General features: G+C 32.5%; 2 protein-coding genes and 2 long non-coding RNA genes across 5 annotated transcripts in view; 2 read left to right on the top strand and 2 right to left on the bottom strand.

Annotated features, from left to right (window-relative positions):
• LOC115888777 (mothers against decapentaplegic homolog 6) overlaps positions 1-4,837 on the top strand; it is a 122,771-nt gene extending 117,934 nt beyond the window's left edge. Inside the window, exons 5-7 of the mRNA XM_030908619.1 lie at positions 201-413; positions 955-1,189; positions 3,635-4,837. Coding sequence (XP_030764479.1) covers positions 201-413; positions 955-1,189; positions 3,635-3,731 — 545 coding nt within the window. The 3' untranslated portion in view covers positions 3,732-4,837. The remainder of the gene's footprint in view (positions 1-200; positions 414-954; positions 1,190-3,634) is intronic.
• A 4,000-nt stretch (positions 4,838-8,837) lies between these two features.
• LOC115888863 lies at positions 8,838-10,715 on the bottom strand. The gene is made up of 5 exons (XR_004051325.1): positions 10,350-10,715; positions 10,087-10,293; positions 9,711-10,036; positions 9,476-9,650; positions 8,838-9,362 (listed from the first exon to the last, which is right to left on the bottom strand). It is a non-coding gene; the product is annotated as an uncharacterized LOC115888863 (long non-coding RNA).
• Positions 10,716-11,024: 309 nt separating this feature from the next.
• Positions 11,025-12,474, top strand: LOC115888805. 2 transcript variants are annotated; one of them, XR_004051319.1, is made up of 3 exons: positions 11,025-11,385; positions 11,467-11,797; positions 12,007-12,474. It is a non-coding gene; the product is annotated as an uncharacterized LOC115888805 (long non-coding RNA). The 2 variants fall into 2 exon arrangements; XR_004051318.1 differs by lacking the exon at positions 12,007-12,474 and adding an exon at positions 11,852-11,962.
• Positions 12,475-14,073: 1,599 nt separating this feature from the next.
• On the bottom strand, positions 14,074-26,228 carry LOC115888813 (condensin complex subunit 2). Its single transcript, XM_030908660.1, has 12 exons — positions 26,004-26,228; positions 25,772-25,948; positions 25,509-25,719; positions 25,142-25,409; positions 24,837-24,998; positions 24,661-24,776; positions 19,525-19,761; positions 18,385-18,538; positions 18,122-18,296; positions 16,484-16,606; positions 16,288-16,389; positions 14,074-14,350 (listed from the first exon to the last, which is right to left on the bottom strand). Exons 1-12 carry the CDS (start codon positions 26,124-26,126, stop codon positions 14,153-14,155), a joined length of 2,046 nt encoding a protein of 681 aa, XP_030764520.1. The 5' UTR covers positions 26,127-26,228; the 3' UTR covers positions 14,074-14,152.
• Positions 26,229-26,379: the final 151 nt, after the last annotated feature.

The following is a 26,379-nucleotide window of genomic DNA, read 5'->3' as shown; positions in this document are numbered from 1 at the left end:
AAGTAACAGTTCCAATTGTTATTCGCAAAATAACACATTTCCAACTGATATTTGAAAATAACATTTACAGCTGTTATTTGGAAATAACATTTTTAACTGTTATTCGGAAATAACAGTTTTGAATAACTTTTAATTAAGAAACGCGATTCCCGGTTAGGTTGATTGAGCCGATGATATTTATCTGTTGTTTTTTGTTGCAGATTCGAGGATGACCAGTCCTCTGGAGTGGTGTAAGCTGGCCTACTGGGAGCTGCGGGACCGGGTGGGCCAGCTCATGCCCGTGGAAACCTACACGGTCAACGTTTTCGGCAATGTACCTGACCGACTTGAAGGCTGGTGTCTGACGGAACTTGGACTGCAGAATCTGAAGGCCACCGAATCCGTTCTGAGCACGCGGGGTAAAATTGGTTTAGGTAAGTCTAACACTTCAACGTAAATTAATAGTTATTTTTTATACATAGTCGACCGAAAAGATTAATTCATGAATTAATTTCGGGAGACGATAATGCAATTTTATCGTCGTGTATAAAACAATATTTTTCCATAGCGAGTTACGTTTTAAAAAATATTCAGAAATTATTATTTCAAGGAATTTATTACGAGTAGAAAAAATATTGTGCTGGGTTGGCGTTGGTTTCTATGTAATTTGACAAATAAATAAAGTCGTCTCTTTAGTTGTCAGTTTTGAGTCAATATTTTTTAATTCTCTTTCGTGTCGATTGCTGATTGAATTGGAGCTGGAAATGGCTCAAAACGAAATAAGTAAATTACCAACAGATACTCAGGCTGAGGCGACAAACGCCATATCCAAACTACTTCCATTTAAATCCGGAATAACTTATGCAATCCTGAGGTAATACCGGACACAGGGTATAAGCTGTTCAGCGTAGTGCTAGCCACATTATACCTTCCTTGTATTAGATTAAAATAATAATTGTTATTTCGTTGTTGTAGGAGTGACCCTGTGCCGTGAAGCGGACGGATCCGTGTGGCTGTACAACCGTTCCGACCAGCCCGTGTTCGTCAATTCGTTGTACCTGGAGAGGGGCCTGGGCGCTGATGCGCCGGGGCCCGTCCGCATCCCCGCCGACCACTGTCTGCGCATCCACGTGCCGGGCGCCCAGCAAATGTTCGGCTGGGACAGTCTGGTCAATTACCACGGGCCCATGGGCGATCCCAATTCGATAAGGTGAGTTTGTTGTATTGAAATAAGAAGTCTAGAGTCCCGTCGAAAAATATCATATATAAATTATATATGACATATACAATATCATATAAAAATTATACAGGGTTGTTCACCACATACGACACGGAGTATTGTAGCTAAACGATGAGACTTTTACAAATTTCAAGTTTTGGGTTCGATGTAGGACTATTAGAGGTACAATTTAAAAATAATTTGACAAGATACAGAGTGTCCCAAATAAGTAAAAAATATCAAAGTTGTATTTTTTTAAATGGAACACCCTGTATATTATTACATTTTTCGTTTCTACGATTAAAATAAAGGTAAATTTGATTAAGGTTTATTATACTTAAACCTTACCGTTTTTGAAATATTTTCAATTTTGGGAAATTGCAGTAAAAATTTCAAGGCTTCATTTCTCCAAGGGTATCAAAGTTTTTAATACTAAATATTTACTGAAGTTTATTTATTGATCAGTTATTGTGTTGCAATAATAAAAATAATACTACCTTATACAGAGGGTCTAAAAATTTATTTTAAATAATTATTAGCTTTAAACGGCAATAACTTGTTTAATTTAAATGGCACACCCTGTATGTTTTATGACAATCAAAGGCACAATTTAATTGTCTATCAAATTGTATAATACCATTTTTTCCCTATCCCTTCAAGTTTTCGTAGAAAATGCATTTTCTTGTAATTTAGAACTTATTTATCAATATACCCATGGAATATTGACATTTTAGATTATTTTTAAAGATGTACCATATTTTTAAAGAGTACAGATACTAATATTGTCGATATAATTCGTTTATTTCATTAAAAAATAAAAAAAAACTGTTTAAATATTTGTTAAAGAGGACCAATTAATATGATTCCAGTATTCAAACTACATTAACTGACTGTTTGCGTTGATTAATAATAATTGCCCCAAATACTAAAAAACCGAGTTTTGTATGTGTATTAGACAGTGTGGTAAAAAGTAACACTTTAAAAATATTTTATTTTTTAATAAATGCGTATTTGGTGAACAACCCTGTATGTGAGATATCTTACAGCCTATTAAGTTCTGTCTACACATAACGTTTAACATGTTCAGTCAAAACGCTTATACAGGGTGTCCCAGAAATAAGTGCAAGTATTTTAATGGGTGGTAGTAGATCTCGATAAAAGAAACATATTTTCTCTTTATCGTTTTTCAAATAAGTCCAAAATAACGGATTTCCAAAAACAAATATTTTTTGCTAAAATTTTGAGAACCACTGGATCTTGTTTAATAACCTAATCTCTAATGATCAACATTTTGATAGTCTTAGCAGCGTTTTTTATTTTTTAATTGCTTTTTCAAAATGTCTTTTTTATTTGAAGTAGTTGAAGTTGTTGGCATTTTGAAACAGCAATCAAAAGATAAAAGACTATAAAAATGTTGATCCAATAACAATTTGACGTTTATACTGTTACGTCAAAAGCAACTTGTTTCCAAAGCCTACCATGACTTCACTGAATCATCGTTTCTTGTTCACTCTTATTAATATCTTAAATATTAGATATTAATACATCTGGTATTATGGTATTCAGGAATTTCGTCGATTAAATCAAAACTAACTCTTTCTATCTTATTTTTTTTTGTTAGAATGGGCATAATCAAGAGGGCTGCTGATACCGTGTTGTAAAAATAAGGTAATTAAGGGGCTTATTTTTTGGTATTTATTGTAATTTTGTTAATATCTTCGGTTTGAAAGAAGATATCAAGATGCGGTTTTCGCTGACTTTTTAAGCTTTTACTACTCTTTACTATCAGCTAAAATAACATATACTATCGTATTTATTTTATTTTTTTGAAAAAAACGCGCTATGTTTGTTAAATTGTAAGAAAGCGCCCCCTAGCGTCTACGTTCAAAACCTTATTACAATTATTTTTATGGTATAATATAGAGTAAGAAATGCTCTTTTAAACGAGCCTTCGTTTATTGGATTCTGATCGTCCAGTCCGGAGTTATTAACAATTAAATAAAGATAGATCTAACCTTCCCCCACCACTTTATTTTAGCAGATAGGGGAAAGTGGTTCTAACAAAAACAATCCAAAATTTACTGAAGATTATGAAGCTATTATTTATAGTGCCCATATTCTGTAAAAATTCTATTTTCTTATTTTCTATAGCAATTGCGCCCTCTAGCGGCCATTTTACAAACCTGAAAATAATTTCCAGCAATTTCTCGTAGCCCCTTTAATTATATATATTTTTCCGTAGGCCCTACTGCTAATACTTTCCGAGGTACAGCCGAGAGTTATTCTTAGTGGGACACCCTGTAACTAACTTCTGTTGTTTAATTATGATTAGTATAAAACAAGATATTGCCTTGACTCATAATTAACCAATTTGGGACACTTTGTACGTTTAGGAGAAATCTGGAAGTAACTAAAAAAGACACTTTTCTGTTGCAGGATCAGTTTTGTCAAAGGATGGGGTACCAAGTACTCCCGGAGAGAGATAACGTCCTGTCCGTGTTGGTTAGAAATTCTTCTGGCGCCCTGTAGGTGATGCAGAAGAAATATTTTTTCACTAAGAATGGTCTAAAGGTGAACAGAAGACGTGAAATTGTGTGATAAAGACATGGAAAACGCGAATACTTTTAATATATACATGTATTTTAGAAATGGCCTTGAATTTTTAACGTGTTATACCGGGGTACTAAGATTCCAGAAATCAAATTTCGGGTACGATAGTACGATATAACCATGTTGAACCAATAACAATGAAGTTAAAATGATGATGTCTATAAAAAATATGACATGCTTATATCGACCAGACCCCAGTACTTTTCGTAGTACCCCCGTAAGATTCCGTTAAAATCTACTTTTTTTAAAGGAAACGTGTCATTATGCCAGTGCATAAAATAAGGCTGAAAGTACTTTTAAGAAAATATAATGTCATAGTCCGTCCCTATAACTGTTTTTTTTGTACTTTTGTAAAACAAAAAGGAAAAATTTTTAAATTTCTCGTAAAATTTTGTACCTTTCTAGGCGGCTGACTAAAAAAATTAGTACTATATTGCGTTGTATCGGACGTTGAAACTAAAGGTACGACTACACGTCGAGTCGAGACTATGCCGTACTATTTATTGATGCCTAAAGTGCCTCAAAACTTTTTCTTATTTTGTTAAAAACAAATAATACTAAACAAGGCTTGGTACCGATAGTTTTAACTTCCAATAGCGACCAAAATTTCGTACCAATCTACAGGGTGTTTCAAAATAAATGACCCTAACCGACGCGAAAAACGGGCATCTTAAAATGTTGATGTAATTTTAAAGTTTAATATGGACACCCGAAATACCTAGCCAATATAGTCTTTCGAAAGTCAAAGTGAATTCAGTCGGTCTAAAAAAACTTTATTAAAAATTTCGAGTGCATTAATAGTATCGTCGTGTAGTCAAAAAACATTTCCTATTTTTTTGACAAAATAGTGAAGGTGCTTGTACTAGTCGGCCGATTTTGAGGATTTTGTAACCAATTTGTAGCGAACTTATTTGACTTTTCGTGTTTGATATTAACATTTTATCAACATTTTGTTTTCCCTCGTATAATAGACAGCTGGAAACTTTCATTTTTAATGTAGAAAGAGATACTGAAAAGTCAAATAATTCAGCTACAAATTACTTAAAAAATCATCAGAATCCGCACTGTATAAAACTTTAAAAAATATAAAAATTTTATGATGCTCATTTTTCGTGACAATATATAAAAATGTATGGATAATAATAATAATTTATAATAAAAAAAACACAAGGAGTAGGTTTATATTTCTTCTTTAATTTTTTTATTTTCAAAGGGAATCTACCCTTAAAATTTCTCGCATTAGTTTTGAAACACGCTGTATATTGATCCTTTTTGAAACAATGCCTTATATTACATCTACTGAACGGCGAGATGTATTTTTAAGGTTATAAGAATCTACGTAGGTAATTGGTGCTTAAAAAAAGACTGCTTCAGTCTTTTTGATAGAAAGGGACCACATTGAGTTTGCCGGCCATCTTTGTTTAAAAAAAAACTATGTAAAACTATTTTTTTATGAATTAAAAAAATAACTGTTTTCAATTGGAAATGTCGTGTTGTAGTAAAAAAATATTGTCACAATCGCAAAGTTGGCCGCTTTGTTTATTGAACAGCGCATTTTGTAGAAAAGTTATATGATTAAAGCGCTGTCTACACGTAAAGTTCTACCTGACAGTCTTACTGGTTCAGTTAAGAACTCGCGCGATCATTCAATTCTACAACAAAACTGTCGTTTTGCCTGCACCGAAATAATCTAAATTCCATGTTTTTTCTTCTCAAAATTATATAATCGATAAAATCTCGCTGGTAAAACTGCCAGTGTGCAGCTAGTCTTTAGTTCTAATCCGTCTAACCTGACAGGTAAAACGCTACGTGTAGGCGGAGCTTTATATGAACATGGTTCGGATATCCGTACTTATTCGTTTTTATTTTCATGTTAAATGTTATTTAAAAAAAAACTATATTGTGTAAAAATTATTATATTTAAACCTAGTCACTGCTCTTCGTAAAGATGCTATGTAATGCTACGATAGGTCCATTTTTTGAAAAAAAAAAAATACCATTTTCTTAGTGCCTTGGAAGAAAAATACAGCAAATATTTATGGAAATTTTTAGAAAAATATATATAATAATATGCCTTATAAAATTTAAAATTATTGTTAATATGGATATATGTACAGTATTTGCTTCTTACAAGTATGTACCGAAAAAAAAAAGACTTCTTTTTATTATGGTTATTTGTTCAAAACAAAATATCACACGATCGAAAAAAAACGGCGTCGGAGACGGCTAGGAAATGACAATCGATGGTAATTTTGGCGAGGTCAAGCCCTAGCCATGATTTATTTTTTTCTTTTTTAAAGGCCCTTTAAATTTTTTTTATTGGAAATAGATTTGTGTCTGGAAACGTTCTATGTTCTATCCTTCTTCGACGCCGTTTTTTTTCGAGCATACGGTACATTTTTTTTCTTAATTTCTGAGGATTAATGTTTGTTTGTTAAGTTATTTTGAGGCATTTTAATGTATATTTGTTCTGTTTTTTTGGTTTTATTCTACACTTGAACGCTAATGTTTTTATTACATGACAATCAATGTCAATAAAAAGAGAGAATAATAGTCAAACCAGAAATTTTTATTTTTTATTGTAAATATTTCTGTACATACAAAAACTACTGATGCCTTTGTAGCAATGAAAAATATTTGGGCAAATTGTCCTTCGATGATTTATGAATAAAAAATCTATTAATTTAATATGATTTCTGTTGTTTTATTTGATACCTAAGACTACCTATTGTAAGTACCTTAGATGGTACTTCAGCCGGTGACCAGCTCTTTGACTGTGAAGGGCACGGAGGGCCAAACCTCTATACTTATTAACATGAATAAATAAATTTATTATATGTGCAAAATGTGTTTTATTTTCCACCCTATAGTACGAAAATTTTAAGCTTAAATAATTAAAAGAATTTTCAAAGCCCGAAATACCTAGCCAATATAGTCTTTCGAAAGTCAAAGTGAATTCAGCGGGTCTAAAACTGAGGCAAGCAAATAAAAAAGTTTAATAAGAATGTTCAAGTGCAATAGTATCCTCATATAATTAAAAATAAATCCGACCTTCTTGACAAAATGGTGAAGGTGCCGTATTAAAAAATAAATTTTTAATAAAAAAGTATAAAAATATTCAAGCAGCATGGTAATTTTGTCAAAAATAATTCCGACCTTCTTGACAAAATGGTGAAGGTAAATTTTTAAAAATTCATTTTTCTAAAATAATAATTAATTTAAAATATATGCCCAACGAGCTCGGAGAGTTAGATTTTTTTTGAAAAACGTCAATATCTCGAAAACTAAGAAAAAAATACCTACATTTTTTTACGTCATTCGATAGAGAATTAAAAGCTCTATCTCTATGCAGAATCTCAGATCAATCGGAGATACTTTAATTTTACGGCTCAAAAATATCTAAGGTTAACCCCTTTGCTAAATTTTGCCCTTAAAATTAAAGTATCTCCGATAGAGCTGAGATTCTGCATAGAGATAGAGCTTTTAATTCTCTATCGAATGACGTAAAAAAATGTAGGTATTTTTTTCCTAGAAAAAAGTTATTAAGGGTTGAAGTTTGCCAACGAGGTCGAATCGTTAGAGATAGCACATTTTGCGGAAAAAATATCTGCAGTAACAATTTGCTCTATTTCGACCATAAATTGTCACCAGGGACAACACTTTGGACCATTTTAAAATAAATTTAGTTTATTAAATATATATTTTTACTACATAAGACAAAAAATTATTATTCACAAACATGGTATTCTTTTATATAAAGATTACGCAATTGGAATTAAAATATTAATATTCAGGAATAGTAATCAGGGGTAATGTAACAATATCTACTATTTTTGTAATGAAACAATAAATAATTGAAAACGTAAATATATTTAAATTCAATGATACATATGTAATAGAACATACCTAATAATATGATACCGTATGATCGAAAAAAAAGGCGTCAGCGGTGGCTATGAAATAAAGATCGTTGTCATTTTATATGGGAAATGTCATCGATCGTCATTTCCCAGCCAACTGGTCGCCGTTTTTTTACGATCATACGGTATATTGAACCGTAAGATCGAAAAAAAAACGGCGTCAGCGATGGCTATGAAATAAAGATCGCTGTCATTCTATATAAGAAATGTCATTGATCGTCATTTCCCAGCCAACTGGTCGACGTTTTTTTACGATCATACGGTATATTGAACCGTAAGATCGAAAAAAAAACGGCGTCAGCGATGGCTATGAAATAAAGATCGCTGTCATTTTATATGAGAAATGCCATCGATCGTCATTTCCCAGCCAACTGGGGGCCGTTTTTTTACGATCATACGGTATATTGAACCGTAAGATCAAAAAAAAAACGGCGTCAGCGATGGCTATGAAATAAAGATCGCTGTCATTTTATATGTAAAATTATATGTGTAAAATTATATGTCATCGATCGTCATTTCCCAGCCAACTGGTCGCCGTTTTTTTACGATCATACGGTATATTGAACCGTAAGATCGAAAAAAAACGGCGTCAGCGATGGCTATGAAATAAAGATCGCTGTCATTTTATATGTAAATTTATATGGGAAATGTCATCGATCGTCATTTCCCAGCCAACTGGTCGCCGTTTTTTTACGATCATACGGTATACTGAACCGTAAGATCTAAAAAAAAACGGCGTCAGCGATGGCTATGAAATAAAGATCGCTGTCATTTTATATGCAAATTTATATGGGAAATGTCATCGATCGTCATTTCCCAGCCAACTGGTCGCCGTTTTTTACGATCATACGGTATATTGAACCGTAAGACCGAAAAAAAAACGGCGTCAGCGATGGCTATGAAATAAAGATCGATGTCATTCTATATGGGAAATGTCAACGATCGTCATTTCACAGCCAACTGGGCGCCGTTTTTTTACGATCATAACGAACAAAATTTTATATATACATTTATATGGGAAATGTCATGGATCGTAATTCCCCAGCCAACTGGACGCCGTTTTTTTCGATCATACTGTACATTGTACCGTATGATCTAAAAAACGGCGTCAGCGATGGCTATGAAATGAAGATCGCTCTCATAATATGTAAATTTATATGGGAAATGTGATCGATCGCCATTTCCCAGCCAACTGGACGCCGTTTTTTTCGATCATACGGTATTAGATACATTACTAAAAGGGTCTACTAGCAAATATACAGTTCGTGGTGTTTCTGTACAAACTAACATAATAATTACTAACATAAGTTATATCTGCAAGACCTCAGTTAACCATACTGGTCTCGTATACTGGAAGGTCCAATTGTGTATTACTGGTTGCATGCCAAATGCTCTATTTAAGGTTCTTAATAATTCCAGATTACACTTCTTAAAATGTATAGATAATGGTAATGCATACTTTAAAAATATTTCTATCAATATACAGGGTGATTCACAATATTTGTCTCAAACTTTTAACTACTTAGAGGTTTTTTTTCTACTTAATGCTGCTCCAAAAAGCTGTCTTGAATTCCTCAAAGTCCTTCCTCTGCCTTCATTCCACTTTCAATGTTTTGCCAGTGTTTGTACCAACTCTACAAGAAAACTATCATTACCAAAGCTTCTTGTTACACCGCCAATGGTCTATTAAATAAAATATAGTTTAATTTCTACCAAAGATCTTTAAAAAATATATTTAACCACGTACCTTGTCCAGTAATCGGATATATTCAGATAATCTTGCTGCATACGTCCATCCGTAAACATGTCTGTCTTTCCTAAATCTCTGGATTTCTATTTTGATATGTACAGTTTTCCTATAAACACAGCCATGAGTGCAGTATACAACATCCTCGTGCATTTAATCCAACCTTCAGCTGATCCTAATAATAAAAATGAATGAGATACTATATATATTTGAAAAATTAGTTAATCTACCTTACCATTTCTCTAAAAGCTGGTTCTAAAGTGCCAATAATTGGGACAGGTCCCTAATTTTTTCCATTAAAATCTATCCATAAAAAGTCTTGTGCATCAACTAATTTTTCCTAAAACTTTCTTGGAATAATATTTTTTACTGCCATCCTGTACTGATCTACATGTAACACCTTGTATATTGAATTAATTGGCACTTTCGGGGACTGTTTCCAATAGGTACTTCTTCATAAAATCTATGAAGATATATATATTTTTAATATAAGATTATATATATTCTTATAGATCCAAGTGGTGCATCATTGGCATCAAGGGCAACACCGAACGGTTTTCTCTAAAATAGTTATCAAGATAATATTTTATTTTTCTAAAATATTTGTTTACCTTTTGGCCACTGTAGAACTTTGTATTTGCAATGTGACTTGGGGGAGGATACAAATTACGAGTATACCCAACACAGGCTATCATACCTGGTGGAGTTACACGTAATAACACAATACTTTTTCATCTTCTACGGAGATTCATTACACAACAGCGAGGTAGTGTTTCTTGTCATCCCGCTATCCTGGCATTGATGTAGTTTGCCGCTACCTAATTTAAAACAGCGTTTACTTTGAACTTAAAGTCATAGTTTATGAATAAAATACCTGTGCTTTAGATACATCGATAGCTTTGTGCCTGAACGGAAATTATCGATTTAAATGGGATAAAGCGATAATATCTATGTCGATGTGCTTGAAATACATCATTCTATTGGTATTTAAGCAGCTCGTAATCAAAAGGGTCTCCGTAAGTGGGCTCTAAATGGATATGATCAAGTCGAGAAAATCCGGAGACGGTTTACATTCAAACTTGATGCATTCTGGACGGGTCCCGGACGTTCCAAAACTTTTTCCAAGTGCTAATCCATAGTTTCTGATGAGATTTCTTCGCTTGTTCTACGGAAATTTGGAATTTATCCGGATTATTTCTGATTTTTTTCTGAAAAAGTAACAAACTTTATTTGAAATTGACATTAGTATTAGTCTTCTTATTTTTATTTTTGAAATTATATGGCTGAGAACTTTGGTTCGTATCCCACGCAAACGCGAGCGGCCAGATGATCTCCAGTAAGGGACGGATAGCTCTAATGGCCGAAGGCCAGAGCTGCTGGAGTTATCCGGCTATCTAAACGTCCGGCCAGATGACTCTAGCCGCTGGGGTCTTTGGCCACTAGAGCTATCCGGTCCCTACTTCTAGGGATCATCTGGCCGCTGACGTTTGCATGGGATACGAACCGAAGTTCTCAGCCATAGAATTTCAAAAATAAAAATAAGAAGACTAATGTCTGGCGCGGTTACATTTTCAGAAAAAAAAAATGAGATAAACCGGAAAAACTCAAATTTTCCGTAGAAAAAGCGAAGGAATCTCATCAGAAACGTTGGATTAGTACTTGGAAAAAGTTTTGAAGCGTCCGGGATCCATCCAGAATGCGAACCATCCCCGGATTTTCTCGACTTAATCATGTCCACTTAGAAGCCCACTTAGGGAGGCCCGTTCGATTACAAGCTGCTTAAATACCTTAGTTAAATACCAATGCAACGATGTATTTCAAGCACATCCACATGGATATTATTGATTTATCCCGTTTAAATCGACAATTTCCGTTCAGGCACAAAGATAATCGATGTGTCTAAAGCACAGGTATTTTATTCATAAACTATGACTTTAATTTCAAGTAAGTGCTGTTTTAAATTAAGTAGCGAGAAACTATATCAATTTCAGAATAGCGGGATGTCAAGAAACACCACCTCGCTGTTGTGCAATAGAATATGAAGAAGTATTGTGTGATTACGTGTAATTCCACCAGGTATGACAGCCTGTGTTGGGTGTATTATTGATTTGTAACCTTCCCCAAGTCTTATAGCAAATACAAAGTTGTACAGTGGCCAAAAGGGAAAAAAATATTATAGGAAAATAAAATATTATCTTAATTTTTTTGAAGAAAATCTTTTCGGTGTTGCCCTTGATGACAATGATGCACCACTTGGATCTATGAAGAAACATTAGAAAGAGCCAATCAGTTCAACACAATAAGTTGTACGGTGGTCAAAAGGTAAAAAATATTTAAAAAAAAAAAAAAATATATTAATTATTATATTTTTTATAGTAAATATTTCTGAACGTACAAAAACTACTGATGCCTTTGTAGCAATGAAAAATATATGGGCAAATTATTCTTCAAAGATTTATGAATAAAAAATCTATTAATTGAATATGATTTCTGTTGTTTTATTTAACACCTAATACTCTATCTATCTATAGTACCTTAGATGTTATCGATATAGTGAAAGAGAGACAGACCCTTCAGCTTCCACATCACAGGTACCTCAGCCGGAGACGAGCCCCTCGACTGTGAATGGCACGGAGGGCCACACCCCTATACTTACTAACACGAATAAATAAATTTATTCTATGTATAAATATATTTTATTTTCCACCCTATGTCCAAAAATATGAAGCTAAATAATTAAAAGAATTTTCAAAGCTCGAAATATCTAGCCAACATAGTCTTTCGAAAGTCAAAGTGAATTCAGTACAGTTTGTGGTACAGTACTTTAATAAACATTTTGTATGTGATCTGTGATAAAAATGTTCAAATACAATAGTATCGTCGTATAGTCAAAAATAATTCCAACCTTCTTGACAAAATGGTGAAGGTGCCGTTTTGAAAAATGTAAAAATAACATATTGAGCAACTAGTGCGAAAAGTTGTCGATTGCCCACGAGAGCGAAGTTGAAAAGGTTGAAAAAAAAAGCGAAATTGAAAAAAAAAACGCTCGATTAAAAAGCAAAAAATGCTTCAAAAATCTCGTGAAAAGAAAAACAACTTTTGGAAGACCCCATAGATGAATGCAAAAGAATTAAAAACTTCAAATTTTTTAAAACAAGGAATTTTAACGTTGCTTCTTCATAATGGTGTTTAATAATTTGTTATACATGATAATTTGTTTACATGATATGTGTATAACAAAAGAGACATATTAAAAAGCAACGTAATAAAATAAACCAAAAATAAAAAAATATTTAAAATGTCAACCTCGCTTCTTTAATATTGACACTTCGAGACTGTCTTTTTTGCTTGTCAATTTGCCTGTGCCAATGAAAATTTGGGTGCGAGAAGTTTACTTCACAAAACATCCCTCTTTAGAACTTCATCTGTCATGTTAAGAAATGAAAGTAAGTAATAAAGCGCCTCTCGTGTTTGTTCGCACTCTAAAAATTTCAATTAATGCCTGTATATATTTGTAATATATTTTTTAAATTTAATTTTTTTTAATTGTAAAGTAATATATTACATTTAAATGGAATATATTACATTACAATTATGTCAATTACAGGATTACAGGCTGGTTTTCTAACATTTAAAAAAAAAACGAATTGTTAAATTTCAATATATGTATATTTGTCGTAATACTTACATTGCAATAAAACTTCCACTTTTAGTTTTGCAATACAAACGCAATATTTCTATTTCACAAAAAAAAATATCCGACAACACTAAAAAGGCACTTTTTGTTTTGGACCTGCATATCAACATTACGCTGTACCATTATGAAAATATCTAATTATAACTTGTAAATTTTAATATTTTAACATGATTTTTTAACTATTTCTGACAATAACTAACTTTTTGCTATCAAGATGACATTTTAGACGGCAACTGACATATATGTCATAATATTTGAATTTTAAATATGTATGTAATATAATTTAAATTAATATAATGCAACTTTATACTAAGAAAACATTTATACACTCACAAAATACAATAAAGTCTAATAATATAGTTTGAAAACAATAAATATTGAAATAAAATTAAAAATGTTAAGCGCGACCCCTTGTGTCAAAATTAGATGATTAAATTTTCGCAATTTTTACACCATTTGATGACCGGTGGCGCCCCTAGTGTTTGTTCGGGCGGTTGGTCTTTTACTCCCACTTATGGCCATTAAAGAAAAAGTTCTAAATGTGGATGTTTTGTGGTTTACTTGTCGCACTCAAATCGACATTAAATTTGATCAAAACTAGTGTGGTAATTGTGAAGTGGGCAATTAACGGCTTTTCGACTCCAAAAGAAAGAAAAGATACTACTTTCCCCACATGAGTAATAAAAATATCTATACATATGTGGGCTATGTGGCGGATTCATGTCTCCAAAAAATCCTATATGGCTATTTCGCCACTGCAAAAAAATCTACAAAATAAAATAGTTATTTTTTGTAAACACTTCTGGCGTTAATCCCAAACGAAAACTACTTTCTAATTAGAATCAAAAATAATTCCGACCTTCTTGACAAAATGGTGAAGGTTAATAATAGTAAAACGAACTTTATCATAGAACTCTAATATATATAATTTCAATAATTTTCAAGTAAACAGGTCACAACAGGTTAAAACCGAATACGTACTAACTTGGCCCCATGATAAAAAAATCAGATATATCGTCGCCTTTCCTTAGGAACAGGTTTTGTTCGTTGCATAGATGAAGCAGGGCCACAAAAGCCAGCGGACAACTCAACTCTCTTCGCATACTTTCCGTCACTTTCTGAGGCAACACTTTGTACATGTTTGAAAAATTCGTATCCGTTACTTTCGCCGACGTATCCTGAAAAAAATATATATACAGTGTGTTATTTAAGTGCATAGCTAAACTACAAAGAGTGATTGTTTGAACGATTTAAGAAAAAACATCAACTTTAAAAATAAAAAGTGTATTTTTTTTCCTTGCTTATGAAAAGAAGTATAGAGTATATTATTTTAACAAGGCAAGCAAAATTACGAAAAAAATAATATACAGGCAGCAATTTTCTACGTGTATGTTGAAAAGTGAGTAGGAAATGTAGAATATTAAATAGAAAATGTATAAAATCTAAGAACAGGTATGAAACACTAAATCACCACAATACACCAAAACACTTTTGCTTTTACACTGGACGCGCGTTTCGCTAACCATGTTAGCATCATCAGCAGATGATTATAAACTAAACGATTTTAGTTATAATCATCTGCTGATGATGCTAACGTGGTTCGCGAAACGCGCGTCCAGTGTAAAAGTAAAAGTGTTTTGGTGTATTGTGGTGATTTAGTGTTTTTATTTTGCTTTAAAGACAATAGTTGTTCAGAAATTATTTAGAAAAAAAATGAAGTCAAAATGAAACTTCTACACCATGTATAATCTATAAAATGAATAACTTTGAATTTTGACCGTTATTTCTTACCAACACGGCAAATATAAAATCCCTCTGTCAAAAAAGTTACTGATATTCTTTAAATTGAGTGCCTGAACGAATCAGATAGGTAACTCTTTTTACTTTCGTGAAATAGAAAAGGAAAATAATAAAACAAGTCACAGTTTTTCCTCTTCTTCCAAAAATCAACCCGAAATCTCATAATTGTCAAATGTAAAATGTCATCAGCTTTTGACATTTCTAAATATCAGACCAATGCCGTCTCTAATAGAACAGCCTCGGAGCGAGATTTATGACGTCACGCTAGTTAGATACTATGGATTAATAAATATGTTGTAGAATACATGGAAAACATAACTATTCCTCGTATTTTTGGTTTGTATTTTAAAATCAAAGTTTGTTTTTCAAATACAAACCAAAAATACGAAGAATAATTATGTTTTCCATGTATTCTACACCATATTTATTAATCCGTAGAATCTAACTAGCGTGACGTCATAAATCCCGCTCAGAGGCTGTTCTATTAGAGACGGCATTGCGTCAGCATGGCTCAAGTTGCTAACCTAATAAAATAAACACTAAAAAAGCCCGCGGGAACTGTCAAATTCAAAGTTATTCATTTCACAGACTATATCTCCAAAACGAAGCATTTTAGGATATGATTTTAAACGAAATTTGTGATTGCTTAAATGCATCATCCTGTATATTATTACATTTTTGGATTCTTTACAAAATTCTAGACATAATTTTGAACTACATGCCTGTAAGGAAAATTCTTGAAATATTAACCAATTTTTTTATTATTATTTAACGAATCGACCAATTGGTATTTTTAGTTCAACGAAATCCCTTTATACAGGCTGGGTTGTGTAACAATGGTTAATACAAAATAGTCTTCCAGGTGCTCTATAGTTTATATCATCCTATAGAAATATTTTTATTTTCAAATAATGCTTGACCAAAACGACATCTAGAAAATGACATAAAAAAATACGATATGTCTGTGAATTATAATGACACCACAGTCACTGTCACGCATCCTCCCGTTGTACATATCAATTTAAAATAATATGAAAGTTAATAGTTAGGTTTTTTTTGACATACTATATGTTATCCACTTGTTAAATAGTAAATAACAATTAGAATTATCGTTATTAGTTTGTTTCTTGGACTAATCTTTGTGATTGAAGTATATGAAATAAATACAAACTCAAAAAAACCCTTACAATATACAAAACTAATTTTCTACGTCTGGACACGTAAAAAATGTAGATAATTAGTTGGTGTAGAAAATTAATTTTCTACATGTAGAAAATATAAAATTTTCTACCTACCCAACCCTGTATGCACTTACATAAGTATCTGAACAAGTTAAAATCTGCCATACTGCCGTTTTCAGTTTCTTCATGTCCATTTTCTTCGCTCTCTGGGCATAGTGCAAATCGGACTGGGTGACCTAAATATAATTTTGTTTTAGTTAGAATTTTATATAGGTAACAAAATATTTCAAATATTTTAAAGAAAAATAGAAAAAATATACAAAGACTCACCATTTCTGGCAATCCGACCAAATTGTCTTCTACAAAACCTCCTCTAGCGCTCTCACCCTCGAACTCCTGAGGTTCGTCTCCAAAGATGTCGTCCGCTAAGTCCGGCTGATTGTCATCATCAACCTAAAGAAAAATTTAATAAAAATGTGAGAAAAAAACATGGAAGTTCTGTATATACTATATACAGTATGTTCCCGGATTGTCTTTACAAGAGGAAAAGCTTTTTTGTTATGGACATTTTGAGGAAAATGCATTCTTCATAAAAGTTTTTGCTTATTCTAAAATTGTTAATTCCGTTTATGCTATTTCAAATTTCCATATCGTTTTAGTAAAAAACAGTAAAAGATTTCAGTTAACGTCTCCTTTTTGCTGCCAGGGCTAATCTGGACGGGTATACCGTTTTAGAGAATGCTTCATAACATTACATAACAGTTATTTTTAAATAGCAGATTCTGTTATATTTCAAACTGTTATTACTAAATAACTGTGTAACAGATTCGACTGTTATGTCAGTTCTGCTCACTCCTACTTTCTGGTGACTTTATTATTCGATTTTTCTAGAAATATTGCCAATGATTTACATAACAGTTATTTTTAAATAACAGTTCCTGTTATTTAAAAATAACTGTAATGTTTAAAAAAATCAATTTTGTCCACGTCTAGGTACGTTGTGGTAAAATTATTATTTCCCTTTTCTGTAAACATTGCCAAAGTGTTTCATAACATTAAATAACAGTTATTTTAAATAACATTTCCAACTGTTATTGTACTGTTAAAATGTACTATATGTAATACGTTTTTAATATGAAAGAATAGTTGGTAACCTTGAATAATGTCAGCTTAAGGCCCCGTTCTCAGAACTGCGACTGTCGCCAGCGAAAGAAAAAAAGAACCAATCAGATTTGTACGAAATTCGAACAGCTATCAATTTTAAATTTAGTACAGCTCCCATTGGTCGTTTGAAGTGTCAATCAGTGTCGCTGTCGACACGACGCAGTTCTGAGAACGGGGCTTAAGTCCCGTTCTCAGAACATCGTATTGTCGCCAGCGACACGCCAAAAGGACCAATGAGATTTGTACACAATTTAAACAGCTGTCATTTTAAATTTAGTACAGCTCTCATTGGATGTTTGATATGTCAAACTGTGCCGCTAGCGACATTGATTGACACTTAGAACTGAAGTGAAGAGCTCATGAGAGTTGTACTAAATTTAAAATTGACAGCTGTACAATTTTGTACAGCGTTCAATTTTAAGCAGCAGAAAATTTTGGACAAATCTCATTGGTTCTTATGACGTGTCGCTGGCGACAGTCGAAGTTCTGAGAACGGCGCTTAAATAACTTGGTCAAACGAACCAATAAGATTTTTAGAAAATTCAAACAGCTGTCAATTTTAAATTTAAACAACTCTCATTGGTTCTTTGAAATGTCAAACAATGTAGCCACCCACCCACACGACGAAGTTCAGCTACTGCAAGCTAGTGAAATTTGTCAGCAAAAATAAAACGACCAAGGGATGTAATTGCGAAATATTTTTGTACTATATTTAGTACATTTCTTAAATTATCCGTGAATAAATTCAACTTTAGTGAAATGGACCCTATGTGTCTCTAAAATGGTACTATATAAGTTACTTACAAGGTGATTAGGTATGTAGTTTGAGTCATTGGGATTATCAAACCGATACTCCTCCACCTCACAATCTATCTGGGTCTTGTCCTTATTGATGGGCTTCTTTGACGGTATCAGAATCAGTTCTTCGATGTGTTCGATCATTTCGCGGCAAGCTGAGTGGAACAAAGGAAGGGTAATCCTAAAAAAGTATCCAAAAAAATTTAATAAATTTATTAAAAAAAAACATAAAATTATCACCATTTAATTTTAAAGAAATCTATACTTACTTGTTTTCGTTAACCTCTTTGGTTTGTCTCTTTTTAGACATCAATTTGTATTTCTTTACAGGCTCCTCTAAATCACTAAAGTCCAACATTATCGGTTCGGCTTTTTTGCGTGCTTTCTTCTTATCTTTGTCTTGATCGACCAATTTATCTTGACCTTAAATTAACGGTAAAAATATAATACAGAGTGCGCAAAAGTATTTAGAGTAAAAATAGAAAAAAGTTTACATTTTTTCAGGAAGTTTTACTATTGATAAGTCTCATTGATCAAGTACTAATCTGCAACTAGTACCGTATGATCGAAAAAAAATGGCGTCCAGTTGGCTGGGAAATGACGATCGATGACATTTCCCATATAAATTTACATATAAAATGACAGCGATCTTCATTTCATAGCCATCGTTGACGCCGTTTTTTCTCGATCATGCGTCATCAAAAAAAAATAGAGGGTGAGTCAATAAAATAGAATAAAGTTTAGTGTGTAGTTCATTTGTTTTGAACATTTATTGTTAAAAAATATTAAATAGAAAAGTTTTAGTGACGCAATATATAATTATTTTTTAGTATGCAGTGTGCTTTTTAAAAACAACGTCAGGAAATAAAGACTTTTGTATATAAAATTATATTCCAAGGTAAAAGGACGCCGTTTTTTTACCGTACTGTATAATATACAGGGTGATAATTTGAAAACGAACAGTATTTAATATTGCCTCTACCAATGATAGTATGAAAATTTGGCGAAACACGTCAATTTACATATCAAGGGGGACAATTTTTGAGGCATTTGTTGTCGTGTTACTTTCAACCCTTTGACCCCCAGGGCACTTATCCCTAAAATTTTAAATAGCAACGCCTATTTCTTTTACCATTTTTGTGTTTCTTATAGAATTCTATATAAACTGCATTATTTTTTTGAGAATTTTATAAGGAACACAAAAATGGTAAAAGAAATAGAGGTTGCCATTTAAAATTTTAAGGGTAGGTGCCCTGGGGGTCAAAGGGTTGAAAGTAACACGACAACAAATGCCTCAAAAATTGTCCCCCTTGATATGTAAATTGACGTATTTCGCCAAATTTTCATACTATCATCGGTAGAGCTAATATTAAATACTGTTCGTTTTGAAATGGTCACCCTGTATGTACCTGTATACACCGGTAGTTTGGTTCTTCTAACATGCTTCATCTTCCAGTGGCTAGGCCCGGCCCAAAGTTGATCGATTTTGCCCATGCACGTACCGACCACTGTATTGTAGGAATAGTCGGACCGCTGTACGGAATTTACCAGCACCTGATTGGACGGTCTAAAATCGATGATAGTACCGTTTTCTTGGTACAGGGGAGGCAGCACGACCTCTTCTTCAAAACCGTCGTCTTCATTAACTATATAACAAAGAAAAAAATATTCACCTAAAGGCTCTCATATACTCTTCGGCTTTTTTGTTGGGTTTTAACCGTGCAGTTAAAACCGCGCAGGTAGAAAGCACAGACAAGCAACCTTCACAGTAATTACTAATTATAGCCTGTGAATTTTAATATTTTAACTATCTCTGACAATATTTAACTTTTTGTTATCAGGATGACATTTTAGACGGTAACTGATATATATGTCATAATACTTTAATTTTAAATATGTATACCTTTGAATAAGAAGACTAAGGAAGGAGCATATCAAAAATCTTAGGTACATCGCGATGGGCCTCAAATATGGCCGACTTAAAATCCGGTTTATCAGTGTCGTTCTAATTTTATTTAAAAAATGTAAAACTATGATGTAGGGTAGACGTGGGGTAGACTCAATAATTTGTTGTTTTATTTTACGTTGTGAATAAATGTTGGTAGTTATTAAAATTGTTATAAAAATATATAATTCTAATAAAAATAGATAAGTTATAATAAGTATTTATTAACACAAACATCCGATACGCTACTGAAGCAGGTAAGTCAAATTACCGTATCTAAATTCTTTGACATCTAATCTTTTACAAGTAATAAATAAAAGCTAAAATGCAAGAAAAATAAATAATTTAGTTAATTTAAGTGAATTTCATAAATGATCGGTTTACTACACGTATGTATATTATATAGTCACTTACTAGCGAAAAGTTGTTCCATTATTTCACTCAATTTTTGCCGAGATCTACCGCACGCTACACAACCAACTATTTTAGAGTCTTTTTCGATAAATCGCGATAGTGTCACTGTTAATTTAAGTTCTGCCACAATTTCCATCTAGAGTAGTAGAATAAATAATAAATAACATAAAATAAGCTCCGTAAAGACTGACAAATCCACAAAATTTCAAATCAAATTCAAATGTGTCAAATGAATCGTCAAACAGAACTGTCAAGGATCCCCACCCTAGAGAGCTTTTATGGTGGCTTTTCCGCCCGCCATGCATGAATACGTGGATAGCATTATGCTCCTTCCTTAGTCTTCTTATTCAAAGATGTATACAGTGTTATTAACCTCATCCGACATGGAGAACTGTAGCCAAATGATTAGATTTTTAAAAAAATAATTCACCTAAATTTTTAGTTCTTTAACTCAAACGGTTTATGAAATATTAAAAAAAAACTGTTTTTTCAATTTTATTTTTATAGAAAAATTCAAAATTAATTAATGATGTTTTTTTTTCTAATTTTTAAGCCGCGTCCAAGCTACTCGAACAAAATGTTCGCGAACATATATAATTAAACAGATACTAAGTAAAAATTGTGAGATAGGTAGATTTATAAATAATAAAGCCAACACGCACAGCTTGCCTAGGCCTATTAAGGACCGCGGAGCGCAGAGCGCCGAACGGCTAGTTTGTACGCCAGAGCGTGCGTCTGCCTATGCTAGAGCGCGCGCGTTCTTTTTCCGACGGGTGTCGGCAAATCAAAAGGAGCGAACGGCGTGCATTTCGGCGGACACTGTATCGGATATTTGGAAGGGTCTCATTTAATTTCGGGCATCCATCTGTGATTTTTATTTTTTACCGAGTATTCGACAATGGGGGACGCAGTTATTGACTGGGATCGTGAAAAACATTTACAACTAATTTGTTTACACAAAGAAAAGATTTTATAATTTTAATTTTATTGTGGGTTGAGTGTGAATAGCTATGTAGCTAGACTTCGTCCATATAATTTCATTTTTGTTAATAAAGATCTTTATGATTATTTTTATTAAAGACCGGAATTATTATAATCTGAAATTAAAAATTACTACTTAATAGGAAGTTTGACACCGGAAATGAAATTTTACCATTACATTTTTAGAAATAAATATACCGGGTGTTTCTGAAAAGTGGTTCACTTCTATATCTTTTTTTAATTTTTTATATAAAAAACGAGATTTGGTATGTTAGTATAGGACATAAATCAGGATTGATCGACGTTTTCATTTATTTTCGGTCACTACCTATTTCACCGGAAATGACAACAAATTTTGATTTAAATGGTACCCTCGGTATTTTTTTACCGTATATGATAGAAAATGACATTCTAAATAGAATGATATTATATGTCAACTTTTGACATTTTCAATTTAAAAATGGCCATAAATAAACGTAACGACAATTTTACTCCAAAGACCAAGTATGCGGTACCAAATTATTCGTAAAAAATGCTTTTTCCAAATATGCTGAGCCAGCCTCGTACCATTTGAAAAATTTGAGATATCATTAAAAATACGATTTGGGCATCTTTTAAGCGGTCATGAAAGGATACGAAAAAAAATTACACGATCAAATATATGTTTCCAAAGTTCATTGATTACAAATTAATAGTTTTAACTCAGTCTTGGTACTCTAGACTGACATTTAAAATGCTATTTTTATTTAATTGGAATTGTCTAAAATTGACTTTGGTATGTCATATTCTATTCAGAATGTCATTTTCTATCAAATATCTTAAGCAAAAAAGTACTTAGGATACAATCTAAAAATACAAAGTTGTAGTCATTTCCGGTGAAACAGGTAGCGACCGAAGGTAATTGAATACGTCAATCAATCCCGATTTATGTCATATATTAACAAACCAAATTTCGTTGTATTAGCTGAAAAAATAAAAAAGTAAAAAAGTGAGCCCCTTTTGAGAAACACCTGGTAGAATCGGCTGAAAATGAATACAGGTCTTAAAAATACACTATAGGTAACAAATAATCTATACTCTGTTTTTTTTCTCAGGTAAGATTTCGACAGACGATGACAGAAGAAAAACAGATGACGTCCCATACCAATCTATTTATTTTACTAAAAAAAGTTTCTAATAATTTTTAAGTTATCTATGGATGGGTTTAAATATAAATCCGTCATACGTCGTGTCTTGTTGTTTTTAACCATTTTATTGGTTTATTTAAAAATGACAGATCGTAATTCAATTTTATTGGTTTGACGGAACGATGAACGACAAACGAACGCCGATGCGTATGAACTCGCCTTTAGATTTTTGTCATTTTTGACGCTTGTCAAAGTCTTACCAAATTATAGGTTATAATTTTGTGTCAACTTTTGTTAAATACCCTGCGTTTTGGAAGATGATGCATTTTGATTCGTATTATTACGTGTGTTTTGTGTCTTTTGAAGTCAAGTGGAGGAAAAATCGAGTGAAAATTAACTGTAGACCCAGAGCACAGTTTATGGTTAATACTCGCTGCCCAGGCAGAAAGTCTTATACACCAATGAAGTTGCCATCGATAAAGTTTGTATACCATTTCGTCGTAGATAAGTGCATCTCGTATATGGTAGAAGGATCAAACTAAACACAAACTGGAGTAGCTGTAAAATATCGACATCACACGATAGGTAAATAATGGATTTTAGTACTGCAGAAAAATAATGTCAAAAGGTACTGGTTTAAAAAAATTAAGATAAGTAATAATTAATAAGTTAATTAATCAACTTTTAAGGTATAAAATTTGTTACATTTTTTCAGTTTTATACAGTTTTTTTCACAATATTTTGAAGTAATCACTTGTCATCTTGTCAATCAAATTTTAAATATATCCTGCTATGCGTTCCAGTTGTACCAACTTATTTCTTTGTAAAATAAAATAACTACTTTGAAATTAAAATGACAGACACATATATCACTGTCAAGGATCTTCTCGTTGGACAGACTATACCAAAAGACCCCTGTAACCCTCCGCCTGCTAAATATTGATTCTTCAACGACAAACTGTTTACCGGTTAATTTATTTAATAAAATGCTTGCACTCGAAATTCGGGCACTCGAAAAAACAGCGACTACCTAAACGCATCCTAGATCTATAGAGCAAACTGGTTGTCGTATTCTTCCCCGCACCTCAGTCCTCGGGACCGATGCGATAGGCTGTGCCGTCGTTTACGACCTGCTGCTACGAGTATATAGTGTGAATTATATATATGTTCGCGAACGTTTTGTTCGAGTAGTTTGGACGCGGCTTTAAGTCTAAGACATGAAAAAATAATATTATCATGATTCTTAAACGAAAAGCCGATTTTTAGCGGAGGAACGAAAATTAAAATATTCATTTTTTTAACCTTTGTGAAATATGTCACTCACTAAAAATCGTCAGAAAATTTATTTTAAACTTCTTTATACTCAGGAATTTTTTAAAATTTTGTGAAGTGGTGGAACAATATCGAAAAAATTAAGAACTCTTTTTTTCTAAAACCTTTTTGTTTCTAAAATCTTCTCGGACTAATTTCTTTATAATAATCTTTATGTTTATTTCTGGCAAAGATGTATTTTTAATAAAAAAATATTTTCTACTGATTTTTTTAAATTTTTTTCATATTGTTCCACCACTTCAAAAAATTCTAAAAAATTCCTGAGTATAAAGAAGTATAAAAGACATTTACTGACGATTTTTAGTGAGTGACATATTTTACAAAGGTTAAAAAAATGAAGATTTTAATTTTCTTTCCTCCACTAAAAATCGGCTTTTCGTTTAAGAATCATGACCATATTATTTTTTCATGTCTTAGACTTCTAAGAATTAGAAAAAAAATCATCATTAATTAATTTTGAATTTTTTAGTGTCTAAAAATGTATATTAAATAATTACTAGCTCTAAACGGCAATAACTTGTTTAATTTAAATAGAACACCCTGTTCTTTTTACCTTTTCATTTTACGTGAATCAGATGCACAATTTAATTGTTTATCAAATTGTATTATACAATTTTTTACCTATCCCTTCGAGATTTCTTAGAAAATTCATTTTCATATAATTTAGACCTCATTTATCACTATACCCAGGGAATATTGACATTTTAGAACACTTTGTATATTATACAGTATAAATCAAAACTTACTGTCATCGTCTATAGGCTCCTGAAACACGTTGTGAACCGAGCCGTCCAATTCAGGGATGGGTACGCCGTTCTCGTCCAAAACTATGTCGCTATTGCTCGCGGTTTTCCTACACACGCTAAAAATAAATAAAAATAAATCTTACTTGTTTTTTTTTCTGGTTAAAAATATGTCTTACTCGACTGCTTCCCCGTTGGGATCCCATACGTCGACTTCGAAGTCCTTAAAGGCCGTGCATATTCTATAATCGTTGGGTATTTCGTCATTTTCGATAGTGATAGTTTCAGGGACGATCGAAGGATCTGAACCAGGTAAATATGAGAATCCTTTATCATCAGCCCTGTAAAAAACATATACAGGTTATACACGTGATAGGATTTTATTGATAGTATATTATAAAAAAAAGGAAAGAAGAAACTTTCAAAAAAAAAAGAAAAAAATAATTAGACATTTATAAAATAAAAAGAAAGTTCCAATACTCACAGAAATATAAACCTGAAACCTGCATTGTCCGTCCTCAAATTATTTGTGAATAAATTCTCTATTGCACTGACAGAATTGTCAACCTTAGCAGAGAATGCAGCACTTTCGAGTTTGGGTAATGGTTCCCTAAATGTTTTCACATCATGGTTTATAGTATGCTTTCTACCTTCACAGAGCAGACTTCTTCTCTTTTTTTGTCTTTTTTTCTTCTGGGTGGGACCATTTTCTGTTTCAGATGCGTTGGGATTCTCATTCTCTTTATCGTCACCTAAAAACAATATGTTTTAAGAAAGTTTACATTATTCTAGAAGAAAATTTACAAAAAAATTGAGACCAACATGACATTTTTTATTATTTTAAAACATACCAGTTCTTTTTTGTTGATCCACTGTTCTTGCCAAATTGCTAGCTAGTTTCAAGCTTTCTGCATGTAAATCATCAACTCTGATACCATACACCTTTCCCGCTACTTCCAGTGAGTTTCCTGCCACTTTCAACACATCAGGGTTATCTTTCCTCACAAACTGATTTAGTAGCTCTATAACTTTTAATTTCCACGCATTATCTGCATTGATTTTCTAAAAAAAATCTTCTAAATTGATAATAAAAACCAATTATTAAGCACTTTACATTTTCTGCGTTTAATTTTGAGCAGATAAATAACTGGCTCTTGATATCCTGTTCACTTAGGGCTTTTATGGAGTCGTTTAAACCTGGAGAATCTTCAGCTCCTGCATTTTGTACTAAAATAGACCTGCGAGCTACTATCGAGGCTCTTCTGTTGGCACGCTCGTGGTCATCATTTGACTAAAAGTTTTCAATTGATAGAAAAATGTAAAAAAAAGACGATAAAAAAACAAACCTTCCAAGTCTTTTCATTCTTTTCAAAAAGAACACTGGGCCTTTGTTTACGCAGCGGAGTTTGAGTCGCACTTGCCCACTCAAAAATTCCAGTATTAGGGCCTTTTGGTGTTGATGTTTCCATGTTATATAAAACTCTTAAAATAGAAAAACCGTAAAAACATTCAAGAAAATTTCTTTAGAAAAAGTGTAAACGCAAACTGACACAATACACAATTTCAAATACAACGAATTATCCCAATACCAATTTAGGGATTTTTATTTTATTTTTCGTTGCAAATGTTTATTCTTTGGTTAGTTCGTGGACAAGGATGGGTTTGTTTCACGGATGTATAAAATGATTATAAAATGGATACTTCGGCGTCTACCGGCGTCTA

This window comes from Sitophilus oryzae, unplaced genomic scaffold (assembly GCF_002938485.1).
Source record: "Sitophilus oryzae breed Bouriz unplaced genomic scaffold, Soryzae_2.0 scaffold_808_pilon_pilon, whole genome shotgun sequence".
Lineage (NCBI taxonomy): Eukaryota > Metazoa > Arthropoda > Insecta > Coleoptera > Curculionidae > Sitophilus > Sitophilus oryzae.
The sequence above is the reverse complement of the archived record's forward strand: the minus strand, read 5'-3'. Positions and strand labels throughout refer to the sequence as shown.

Coding starts and splice junctions, on each gene's coding strand:
- LOC115888813 (XM_030908660.1), bottom strand. CDS start 26,126: ATGGAAACATCAACACCAAAAGGCCCTAATACTGGAATTTTTGAGTGG. Junction 25,410..25,508: donor GGATCAACAAAAAAGAACTG/GTATGTTTTAAA, acceptor TATTGTTTTTAG/GTGACGATAAAGAGAATGAG. Junction 14,351..16,287: donor TAACTTGTTCAGATACTTAT/GTAAGTGCATAC, acceptor TATTTTTTTCAG/GATACGTCGGCGAAAGTAAC.